General features: G+C 38.3%; 1 protein-coding gene across 8 annotated transcripts in view; it reads right to left on the reverse strand.

Moving 5' to 3' along the window:
* Nucleotides 1-1,368: 1,368 nt before the first annotated feature.
* The window catches only part of qser1 (glutamine and serine rich 1), a 127,144-nt gene continuing 115,618 nt past the window's right edge, over nucleotides 1,369-12,894 (reverse strand). For 6 of the 8 annotated variants that reach the window (XM_069902511.1, XM_069902466.1, XM_069902476.1 and 3 more), the window contains 4 exons: nucleotides 12,086-12,183; nucleotides 8,265-8,411; nucleotides 6,300-6,395; nucleotides 1,369-2,786 (listed from right to left, as the gene is read on the reverse strand). In XM_069902511.1, the coding sequence (XP_069758612.1) occupies nucleotides 2,646-2,786; nucleotides 6,300-6,395; nucleotides 8,265-8,411; nucleotides 12,086-12,183 (482 nt within the window). In that variant the 3' untranslated portion in view covers nucleotides 1,369-2,645. Of the gene's footprint in view, nucleotides 2,787-6,299; nucleotides 6,396-8,264; nucleotides 8,412-11,158; nucleotides 11,234-12,085; nucleotides 12,184-12,894 lie in introns of those variants that run through there. The other 2 variants (XR_011346273.1, XM_069902519.1) reach the window with 2 other exon arrangements.

Genomic DNA, 12,894 nt, shown 5'->3' on the forward strand with positions numbered 1-12,894 from the left:
CTATAAATATTATATTTTGCTCGAGAATGGGAAGTCGTAAAATAAAACAGAGGGTATGCAAGTGAGAGACTGAGGATACACATGTATTTTATTAAAAGTGAGAGTGTAGATTGTAAAAAGGGTTTAAAATACATCTGATAAAAAGAGGAATAGTATGCAAGAGTAAAGATACCATGATGAATCTTTATACAATATTGGTTGAGCCACAAGTTGGGTATCATGTCTGGTTCCAGGTTTCAAAATTTGGACAAAGCGCAGAATTTAATCAAAATGTTTCCATGGTTGTTATATGGATAGAATGGAGAAGATTGTGTTGCTTTCCCTGGAACGGAGGAAGTCATGAAAGATACATGACTGAAATGTGAAGAACGGAATGAAGGTGACAGGAAAAAAACCTAAAAGCAACCATTTTAACCCAGCAAGTAAAATGCACCATCAACTTAAAATGGAGCTGGATGCATCTGAATGGAAATAATTGGCAGACCAATGAGGACAGGGTTAAGTATGGGACCAGATGAATTGCTTTTCAAGCTGAATAGCCTCCTTCCATGCCATAGCCATTGTTGATATTCAATTTTGATCCATTCAATATTATGGTTAATTATTTAGTTGCTTTGCTAAGAATTCAATCTCTTCCACCCCACCCTCAAACAACTATAACAACTCACCAACCAGCCCATTGTCCTGAGAAGTTGTCTATACGTTCTGACAACTTCCACCAAGGCCATTGTGCTCTAGTTCGTCCACTCCTTTGATTTCCATTCCGTGCTTTTTATTGTTGTCTCCTATTCCTTCTGAGGGTGCTCTTTCAATGCTTGTATTCTGAGCATATTTTGTATTTTTATGACAATCTGGTACTTTTCGTTCTTACCTTGAACAGACTTTTAATCCAGATTTATTCAACACCAAGCCTTAATATTGGCAATCTTATTCAGGATGGTGATAAAGATGTTGAACATGGCCGCGTGACTACTAAAAAGAGATTGTTTTGTATTTGAGATCAAGGCTCATTCAATAAAATTAAATAATGCAATCCGAACCCTGAAAATGGAAGAGAATTGCATTCTCACATAGGACACAACCTCAAAATTAACTAAAACTAAAAAGTTTACATGAAATAGTTAAATAATACAGCTGCAAAAAAATCGTTTAATGACAATTAAAATAAAGAATGTGGGGAGAGGAATTTTAAAGTTGTAGGAAATGAAGAGTTAATTTAGTAAAATATAATTCCTAGAATCAGAAATAGAAATTCAAATGGATAATCCATCAGGTTAGCTAAATCAACAGTGAAATTATAATGACTATTCCAAGTACCTGATACTTAATGTTGATCATGGTGTAACATAAAAGGGATATTTTTGCCAATAGGTTTAGTAGGAAATTTATTTTCATGTATCAGAAAATAATTGAAATGTATAACACAGCCTTAAATGGCAAAACTAGTCCAATATGCATATCTGGTAAACACAGAAGCAAACTTGTATTAACAGAAAAACAGAAGTAGTAGTTTACCTCGGTATATAAAGTATACAATGGGTGATCAACGCAAGTGAAATTAATTTACTGGAAACAATGCAGTGTATTACAAAGATACATGAACATAATTCAAACCACATTATTTTCTCTGAAAAATACAACTATTGATGCAATAAAATGTACAATTTATTTTTGACGAAATATGAATAGAGGAAAATATTTTTATCTTCAAAATAGGGAAAATAGATGTGTTCATCAGATTTTCATTATTAGAATTGGATTGCACCAACTCCACACTCAGTGTCCTGAACTTACTATTTTGAGACTGTAAAGTAAGTGTCATTTTCTGATGGCAAATATACTTTAAAGAATGACATGGCACATCAACTTTCCTTATACTGTAATAGATATAGAAATATGGTTGGCAAACATTAGAAAGATCTGGTTGCCTTAATTTTTTGTCTCGTATGAGTCAGGTAATCAATTTTAAAGCATTTCCTGTAGAACACGTTTCCTAATGTGTTTAAACTATATTAATAAGTAAATCATAATACACTTTTATTTAGACATACAGCATGGTAACAGGCCCTTTTGGCCCACAAGCCCATGCTGCCCAATTATACCCAATTGACCTACATCCCCGGTACATTTTTCAATGGAGGGATGAAACCAGAGACCCTGGAGAAACCCACGCGGACACAGGGAGAACTTACAAACTCCTTACAGACAGCGCTGGATTCGAACCCCAGTCCCGATCGCTGGCGCCGTAACAGTGTTGTGCTAACTGTAACATCAATCATGCACTTAGTGCATGCCTTGCCATTTTGATCGGTCACAAAAGTTTTTTTTATAATATTTTACCTTTATCTGGAAATAACCATTACTCAATATCTCAAGTTCACGGAATACAAATAAAGCAAAAAAAATTGTTCATCATAAAAAAATTGTGGTTACAGTCATAATAATTACTCCCAATGTCAAAATGTGTTTTCTTGGCCACTATGACCATTTAATTATGGGCCAAAGTACAAGGTCCATTAAAACCCATGATTGCCACGATTACAAGCTTAGTCCCTGCATCAGCAAGGGTGCCAAAGTTCATTTCAGTACGTCCCATGATATCATTCGTGCCATTGATATAACCGATGAAAAATCTCGTATGTACATTATAAATAGTTCTGCTGAGTTTCTGTTAGAAGGTCGCCAAACTTTTCAAAGAGATCCTCCACCCATTTTTCATTTTCCATGCATTGCTGGATTGTTTCAACTTGGCCCAGATCTTTATTCTGTTTTAGAATCAATGAAGCCTGTTCAAAGAGTTGAAGAAGGTGTTTATGTTTAAAAAAAATGCCCATCTCAGATGCTCCTTGCAAAAATAAATACACATTTGTTAACAAACATTTCATGAATCAAGTTGCCTTTACTTAAAAGGACTGGATCATGGAGCAAGGAGTCAATGATAACAAAACAATCTTATAATTGGATGCAACAGTGACAGCATCATGAAAATTACACAATTTAAAGTAGAATACTGAAGGTACCAATGTGATTTAGCTATCCTCCAGGCTGCATTTTCCCCCACTGTTTCCCACTAGATTCAAGAAAAATCAATTACGTAAGAAATAATCATTCTGAATCTTAAATACCCTGACGAAGGGCTCAAACCCAAAACGCTAATTATGTATCCTTATCTTTGCTATATAAAGTACACTGTTTGACCTACTGAGTTTCTCCAGCACTGTGTTTTTATTACAACTTTTGTAATGGGGGTTCAATTCTGTTCTTCCTGTGACCATGTGGGTTTCCTCCTACAGCCTGTAAGGTATTTGGCGATTCTAAATTACCCACAGTCTAAGTAGGTGGCAGGAAAATCAGGGTGGTAAATTGACGGGGATACAAAAGAAATAAGAGGGAAAATAAAATGGCTCTGAGAGTCAATACAGACTTTAAGGTTGATGTCAGAAAAAAAGATATCTATATATATAGATATATATCTATATACATATCTATATATATTTTATATATATATATAGATATATATCTATATATATATATCTATCTCTCTCTCTCTTCTTTCTTTGGCTTGGCTTCGCGGACGAAGATTTATGGAGGGGTAATGTCCACGTCAGCTGCAGGCTCGTTGGTGACTGACAAGTCCAATGCGGGACAGGCAGGCACGGTTGCAGCGGTTGCAAGGGAAAATTGGTGGGTTGGGGTTGGGTGTTGGGTTTTTCCTCCTTTGTCTTTTGTCAGTGAGGTGGGCTCCGCGGTCTTCTTCAAAGGAGGTTGCTGCCCACCAAACTGTGAGGCGCCAAGATGCACAGTTGGAGGTGAGATCAGCTCACTGGCGGTGGTCAATGTGGTAGGCACCAAGAGATTTCTTTAAGCAGTCCTTGTACCTCTTCTTTGGTGCAGCTCTGTCTCGGTGGCCAGTGGAGAGCTCGCCATAGAACACGATCTTGGGAAGGCGATGGTCCTCCATTCTGGAGACGTGACCCACCCAGCGCAGTTGGGTCTCAGCAGCATGGATTCGATGCTTGCGGACTCTGCCAGCTTGAGTACTTCGATGTTGGTGATGAAGTCATTCCAATGAATGTTGAGGATGGAGCGGAGACAGCGCTGATGGAAGCGTTCTAGGAGCCGTAGGTGATGCCGGTAGAGGACCCATGATTCAGAGCCGAACCTTTGTTGACCTCACCAAAGCCTTTGACACCGTGAGCAGGAAAGGGCTTTGGCAAATACTAGAGCGCCTCGGATGCCCCCCCAAGTTACTCAACATGGTTATCCAACTGCACGAAAACCAACAAGGTCGGGTCAGATACAGCAATGAGCCCTCCAAACCATTCTCCATTGACAACGGCGTGAAGCAAGGCTGCGTCTCGCACCAACCCTCTTTACTATCTTCTTCAGCATGATGCTGAAACAAGCCATGAAAGACCTCAACAATGAAGACACTGTTTACATCCGGTACCGCACGGATGGTAGTTCCTTCAATCTGAGGCGCCTGCAAGCTCACACCAAGACATAAGAGTAACTTGTCCGTGAACTACTCTTTGCAGACGATGCCGCTTTAGTTGCCCATTCAGAGCCAGCTCTTCAGAGCATGACGTCCTGTTTTGCGGAAACTGCCAAAATGTTTGGCCTGGAAGTCAGCCTGAAGAAAACTGAGGTCCTCCATCAGCTAGCTCCTCACCATGACTACCAGCCCCCCCACATCTCCATCGGGCACACAGAACTCAAAATGGTCAACCAGTTTACCTACTTCGGCTGCACCATTTCATCTGATGAAAGGATCGACAAAGAGATAGACAACAGACTCGCCAAGGCAAATAGCGCCTTTGGAAGACTACACAAAAGAGTTTGGAAAAACAACCACTTGAAGAAACAAACAAAGATCAGCGTGTGCAGAGCCGTTGTCATACCCACGCTCCTGTTCGGCTCCGAATCATGGGTCCTCTACCGGCATCACCTACGGCTCCTAGAATGCTTCCATCAGCGCTGTCTCCGATCCATCCTCAACATTCATTGGAATGACTTCATCACCAACATCGAAGTACTCGAGCTGGCAGATTTCTGCAAGCATCGAGTCCACGCTGCTGAAAACCCAACTGCGCTGGGTGGGTCACGTCTCCAGAATGGAGGACCATCGCCTTCCCAAGATTGTGTTATATGGCGAGCTCTCCACTGGCCACCGAGACGGAGGTGCACCAAAGAGGTACAAGGACTGCTTAAAGCAATCTCTTGGTGCCTACCACATTGACCACCACCAGTGGGCTGATCTCGCCTCCAACCGTGCATCTTGGTGCCTCATAGTTCGGCGGGCAGCAACCTCCTTTGAAGAAGACCGCAGAGCCCACCTCACTGACAAAAGTCAAAGGAGGAAAAACCCAAGCCCGAGGTTCTGTTGCTGCCGCCGCCGGAGGCCCGAGTTCCTGCTGCCGCCCAGGGGGGCCTGAGGTCCTGCCCGAGTCCGCCTGAGGTAACGGCCGCATCGCGGGGAGAGACAGCCAGTCGAAACTGGGCCTGCCTGCACCGCTGCCCGAGTACCAAACACACACACACACACATATATATATATATAAAAATATGAAAAATATCTCTTATGAAAATAATTCACTATGCTATGGTAGAAATTTTGCCAACCGTTTGGACTTAATCTACTCCATAAGAATCGAATTATTCAAATTTTAATACAATGGATTGTTAAGTAATTTTAGTTTGTTTAACGTTAGAGATTTTCTGTTTTTACCTTAACCTTGTGCAGGTAATCCAATCTTTAATTGGTTTCCCTTGTAAAATTTGAGAAACTAATCAAAAAGTTGTGAATTTTCTTTCTGAGTTTGCAAAAATTAGCCAATGGGTAGTGCACATGATGACATCACTATTTATGGCTATCAAAGGTGCCTTTAAAATTTAAATTGGCAACTATAGCAACCAACATTAGAAAAAGGGAAATCCATGCCTGAGAAACCCCCATATCTTTCTGGTCAATATCATTCAATGTCAAAGTCAATAACTGTTACTATTGCTGACCACAAAACCTAGGTCATATTACAATGTTAGTCAGAAAAATTATTGCAGCAGAGCTTCTGTACAAATATTCTCCAAATAAAATTTTCTTGAACTAGTGGACTAAAAAATCAACAAAAAATTAACACCTTTTACTCATACTGGATTTCAAATGTCCATTTTCAGAGGAGTCGTCTGCAGCTAGTTTCGAGGGAAAATTTATTGAATTTAGGGCCTGCTTTAATGAGTTGCAATTTAATAAATTAAGAGTTTAACTAAGTATTAAATGTTGTAAAACTTAAAATACTCACCTCTTTCTTGCATATCAGGTATGTGTGATATTTATAGTGATGAAGGGTGTGATATAAAGTACAGCACTGCAATTTCTCTTGATCCACAGTAAACTCCTAGGGTTAAAATACAGAAAAATCAATTGCTTTCTTAAAAAAATACTCATTTATAATGATAATATTGTACAATGCAATTTGATCAGATGGTAATAGCACTGGATGATAAAGGTTAAATAATTAGGCTATGAGAAGTCATTGAAAAGTTTTATTGTCTTGTGTACTGAGATAGTGAAAAAGTTTGCCCTTACTATATTTTCTGTTTACATATTCTTTGGCCTTGCATTATCTTATCCAATGAATACCAGTTTCATAATACTTATGTAAGTTGAATAACTGAGCCAATCTTAAACATGTACCATTGAAAGTTATGGCTATCTAAAGTATGGGCATATTTTGGATGATAATTAAAAAAAACATGATAGGATTTCCAAATCAACTGTGGTGGATGAATCCAACAATAAAACTGGGCCTCTATAGTATACCACACATCCCTTCTTTGATGTTGCTTCTAATGTTACTCCTAATGCACCTGCTTACAATGTACTGGGATCCTGCCTTAAGCACACTTCATGAGTTGCCAAAGAACAGAGTACATGGAGTCATGCGTTTTATTTAAAAATGTTGTACATGTCTTTTTGGCTACAAACAAAATGGCATTTCTTTCCAATGCATATGAAATGTAAAACAAAGTGAAAAAATATCTACGCAAGCCTCATCTTCATTCTTAGGCTGCCATATAATTACATTAGGCAAACTGATGGAAATGTTGTCATCCACTGATAAAATCTGATCATCTTTATACAAAAAGAGGTAAATCAGTTTATTAAAATAATCATTAAATTGCAAATGATTTCTGCAATAAAGCTGAATTGGGCCAATTCCAAATCTTAATTTCAATTATATAGTTGTTATTACATGGAAGCAAGTAAGACGGGATTTAAACAAAAAGAGTTACTTGGGCAATTGCATTATATGCACACGGGCTTTATAATTTTGCATTTTTATATTAGTGCAGAATTAATTTAAGGATGTTAATATCTTAAGGAAAAATAGGAGAGAGTAATGAAAAGAAAATTTTTTTTGCAGGCTCTGGCTTGTATATTTGGTTGTACTTTCACATAGTATTGTGAAATATCTTCCATTTCTCAAATTTAATAACTCTTCTCCAGTTAGAGGGCCAGTTCTCCTGTCTTACAGGTCAGGATTGGAGTTTTGTTTTTGGAAAATCTCATCTGAAAACTGTGTATTGATATTAAACTGCACAATCAGCAAAACTCCAGGGCTATTCATAAGCTCAAATGTGTGCTTCCATCACCTTGTTTCCCCACCCCAATTCTCGACCCTCGATAGACAAACTTAGGCCATTTTCTTGGCTTCACTGCCAAACAGCTGGTGTTCAACATAAAGCAATCATCACTCCAATGCACTCACCAGAGACTCCTTGCTCATTAATTATTTCTGCTCTGAAGTCGAAACCCATATTAATTAGATCAGTCAAGTTCTAATCTGCAGTTGGAGAATGCAGCCATCTTCATGTTTCTTTGTGCTTTACTTTTCTTTCATTCTGAATACAATCTGCATACCCAAAGGATTTTATTGCACCTCTTTTTATAAATTAATATTGTATTTATCATTCAATCAATTAAAGCCTCAAAGGTTGAATGAAACTTGTTTGCTGGTATTTTAATGATTCATCCATACCAGAATTTTATAGCTTAATTGCCTCAAAAATCATTTTATTTACTTTATTTCCATTGATACAGGGAAAATAGTTTAAAAAAAAGTCTTGAGTGTCACAGGCATAACTGAAATTTCATTGTGTTGAGACTTTGTGAAAGTTTTTAACTGTTAATAGCCCACAATAATCATTAATTCAGAGGAGGAAAAAAATACATTACTAAAGAACAAGTTTGCAGTGGACCTTACCTTTAGGCTCTTACTACTTTGCTTTACTGACTGGAGCGTTTTCTTGTTATAACTTTTACCACTCATTTTAATTTTGGTCAAGTTGGAATTGCCACCTTTTGTTCCTGGGGCACACACTGCTAGTTCAGGAAAATTCTCCAATGCAGACTACAGGGGGAAAAAATAATCTTTAGAATATTAAGATCAAGAATGAAAGAAATACAGAAATAAAAAGAGATTATGTCAAATATTCCCAGAGTCTTAAAGTATCTGTGAAGATGTACTTAATGAATCCAGTTGATGACTCTTTATCAGATTTATCGTTAAGAAAATAAGGTGTTTTCTTTCCTCCTTAAGTAGGAAACCAGCAATTTTACATGAACAAGTTGTGAGGGAAATTATTGTGCCTCAAAAAAATTGAGTTTGCTTTCTTGATCTTGTTCTATAGTCACAAATAAATGAAACTGGATTTGAACTACAGCGAAAAAATGGTTCAGAAACAAAAATGCTAAATAAATTCTACCACTAATAGCAAACAATGAGAAATGAGTCACTCAGCATCCATGGAGAGAAATGGTCAATGTTTTGGTCTGGCAGATTTTTTTCAAGTCTGACCATTTCTCTTCAGTGGGCGGGGGCGGGGGGGGGGGAAGGGGGCCCTGCTTCTCATTGTTTGCTCTGGATTTCAGCAACTACAGCTTTTGTGTTTCTCTAGCCTACCTACTACTGTTAAATACAGCTTGTGGAGGAGACCATTTTCTGTCATGTAAACAGCATAAACTTAAACACCAAACAACAGTTTTAAGAACGCAAGAAACTTAAAAGTTACATGAAGCTGGGTGAGGCGGGAGCAGCAAGTGGAGCAAGACCAAGCTACCAATTTGAAGTTACAGGCAAGGATTTTGCATTTTTAAGTTAGAAGAATGCAAATTAATCTAAGAGTTTGATTTCTAAGAATCAATGAAGACAAGTTACATGGTAATAGATACCACCATATTTACATGTGATGGCATCTATGAATATTGGGGGATAATCAACAAATACAAAATTAAATAAATCAAGCATTGAAATGTCAAATGTTTTGGATCTAATTTTTATAAATAGTAACTGATAAGGGTAAAGAGTAACAATGGAGTGGAGATGGAAACACAAATAGTTAACTAATATAATGAAAGTTAAAATAATGAGACTAAATACAGGAAAGAAATTGATGGTAACATAGTCCCAAAATTATAAAATCTCTCCCAATGTTAATAAGATAAAGGAAATGATCACTGACTTCAGGAGAGGGGGCAGAGTTCAATCCCCTGCCTGCATTAATGTTGCTGAAGTCAATCTGGGACAAGCATGTCGACCAATGTCTCTACTTTCTTAGAAGACTAAGGAAGTTAGATTTATCCCCTTTGCCCATCAACAACTCTACAGGTACACATAAAAAATATATACTTGTTGGATGTATCATAGCTGGTATGTGAACTGTTCGGCTCAAGACTGAATGCTACAAAAGGGAGTGAAGTAGCTCAGGGCACAACACAAACTTCCCTCCTCTCCTACATCTCTTGCTGCCAAGGAAAGACCCAATCATATGCTAGACTCTCTTCTCTCTCTTCCCACTGGTGAGAAGGTTTGAGTGTGAAATCAAGCATCAACAAGTTCCTGAATGAGCCCTATAACAGTATTGTGATTCTGCTCTTATCTGGTTTTAATTGACCTTTTCATTATTATCCTATACTCTGTAAATTGTGATTTTACAAAGCTGTATGAATGTTAGTGATTACCTGTTGGACTGTTCGCAGAAGAGCTCTTGTCACCCTGAGGCCAGGGCATGAAAAGGGCAGGTGGTCAAGGCAGGGGTTCGTGGTTGGGTCATTGGGAGCTCAGATGAGCGAAGAGCCAGCGACAACTTTTACACGGGTCAAACGGAAAACACAATTTTTGGGCCAAGAGAAAAAAAGGGGTTGAGGTTTGACTATTTCACAGGGTCAATAATTCAAGAGAATATATGGTACTTCTTTTGCCTGTCGTAAAGGCAAATTAAAAGATAATCTTTGGCAATTTCTGCCATATCAACAAGATTCCACCACCAGTTAAGATTCCTTTTTCCTCCCCTTTCAGTATTATAAAACCATTCACTTCCGACTCCTCTTACCACTATCATTCTTGCAGAACTTTCTCATGCAACCACTGGTGATGCAACCTACTCTTTTATCTCGCATCCAATGACCCAAACAATCCTTCCAGATGAAGCAGTAATCCACTTAATCCTTTTCCAATGTGGTTTCCTCTACACTGGAGGACCCTAATGAGAATTGGGTGACCATTTTGTGGAGCAATTCCGTGGAGAATCCCTAAGATTCCAGTTATTTGTCACTCTTTCTTTTCCCAGTCTGATCTAACTTTCAATAGGTAGCTGCACATTTCCAACAAGGCTCATAACATTTAAAAACAGCAGCTCATTTTCTATCTGGGCATGTTTTAGTCACTAATTCAAACTAACCTTAATTTCAAATTCAAGAATTTTAGATAACTTGTTTTTTTCTGTTTGCATCAGAACTGGATAGCTAGCTCTGTTATAAATTTTCTAATGGTAATCTCAGATTTTCTTTCTCCTCACATTGATCTGTGAGGCATCTCCAGCATTCACCCATTGGTTTCAGTAACAGCTCTAACCTGCATTTCATAATTTCACAGAAAGGCTCCTTTTTCTCATTCACTTCCCTCATTAATCTATTAACCAGGTGGACGAGTGAACATCAGCATTACTTTGGCAATTCTGGCCTCACCTTATCAGAGATGTTCCCCTCGTCACTGCCATCCTCATATTTTCTGGGACCTCAAATTAATTTTTCTCCTCAACTTCGATGAAGGATTTTTGACCCAAAATATTAACCTTCTTTCCACAGATGGTATCTAACCTGCATTTTCTGGCTTTCTTTCAGATTTCCAGCACCCGTCGCAGTTTGATTTTCAAGAATGTTTTACTGCAGTTCCTGGGGAGCGAGAAGATGGTCACACCACAAGTTAACAATCCTAGTGATGTGGCCTGGACTTCAGGAACTGAGTTACAGGAAAAGGTTACGAAGGGAGATTTGATAAAGATATGCAAAGTTATGAGGGGGATAGACAAAGTAAATGTAGGTAGGCTTTTTCCACTGAGGTTAGGTGAGATACGAACCACAGGACATGGGTTAAGACTGAAAGAGGAAAAATTTAGGAAGAACTTTTACACACAGCGAATGGTGGGAATGTGAAATGAGCTGCCAGCTGAAGTGGTGAATGCGGGCTCAATTTTAATTTTTATGAAGAATTTGGACAGGTACATGGATTGGAAGGGTATGAAGGACTATGGACAGAGTGCAGGTCAGTGGGACTAGGTATAATAGTCTGGCATGGACTAGAAGGGCTGAAGGGCCTGTTTCTGTGCTGTATTATTCTATGGTTCTATATTCATATTCAGATTAAAATCATTCATTCCATTAACAATCTGCACCACTTAAAATTTAACACATATTTTCCTTGTACTTGAAATATTAATTTCCTTCTGTAGATGAGACTGTGGTTTATTAATATGTACTGTAAATCACAACTGCTTACTCCGTCAATGTTACAGAAATAGATTTCTGATCAAAACAGATTTTCTTCTCCCATTGCTATTCTAAAAATTCCAAACCAGCATCAACCACCCTTCAAATAATTAAGGTGAAAATAGGAACCAACTGACATTCTTCAAGTAATAGTCAAACCTGTGGATGGAGACAGCATTTGAAAAATATAACGAGGAATAGCATTACTTTTCCAAGACTAGCAAATGTGATTTTTAATAAAAAGTTTTTTTTTTTTACCTTGACTGCTGGCTGCAGTGGGAACTTGGAAATCATTTGCTTCTTGTTCTCATTTAACATACTATCAATTTTCCTCATATGTGGCAAATACATTTCATCTGTAAGTAATTAAAGTCCACTTTTACTAAATTTAGCATCCTACAATTAAATGGAACATAGAACAGTAAAGCACAAGTCCTCGATTTCTGCACCAAACATGATGCCTAACTTAAACTCTGCTGCTGACACGGTTCATGTTTCTCTATCCCCAGCATTCATGTCTCTATCTACAAATCTCTTAAATGTCACTATTGTATCTGTTTCCACATTATACCTCTGGGAGCCTATTCAGCACCTCCCACTTCCTGTGCAAAAATATTTGACCAGAATATTTCCTTCAAGTGTCTCCCCAACCTTGCATGAAGCAGATATCCTCCTCTTTGTGACATTTTTACCCTGCTTACCGTAACTTCTGTCAGGTCTCACCTCAGCCTCCAATTCTCCAGAGATAAAACAGGTGCGTCCAACCTCTCCTTATAGCTTATACATTCTAATTTTGGCTACATCCTGGTAAATTTCTTCTGTACCCTATTCAAAGCTTCCACATCTTTTCTGTATTGGGTGACCAGAATTGCACATAATACTCCAAGTATGTCCTAACCAAAGATTTATATAGCTGCAAAATGACTTCCTTGCTCTTGTACTCAATGCCACAACTAATGAAGGCCATGTGCCTTCCTACTTACTTGCATGGTCACTTTCAGGGTGCTATGGACGTGAACCCCAGATCCCTCTCACATCAATGCAGTTAAGAATTCTGCATTAACTGT

Source organism: Narcine bancroftii, chromosome 1 (assembly GCF_036971445.1).
Source record: "Narcine bancroftii isolate sNarBan1 chromosome 1, sNarBan1.hap1, whole genome shotgun sequence".
NCBI lineage: Eukaryota > Metazoa > Chordata > Chondrichthyes > Torpediniformes > Narcinidae > Narcine > Narcine bancroftii.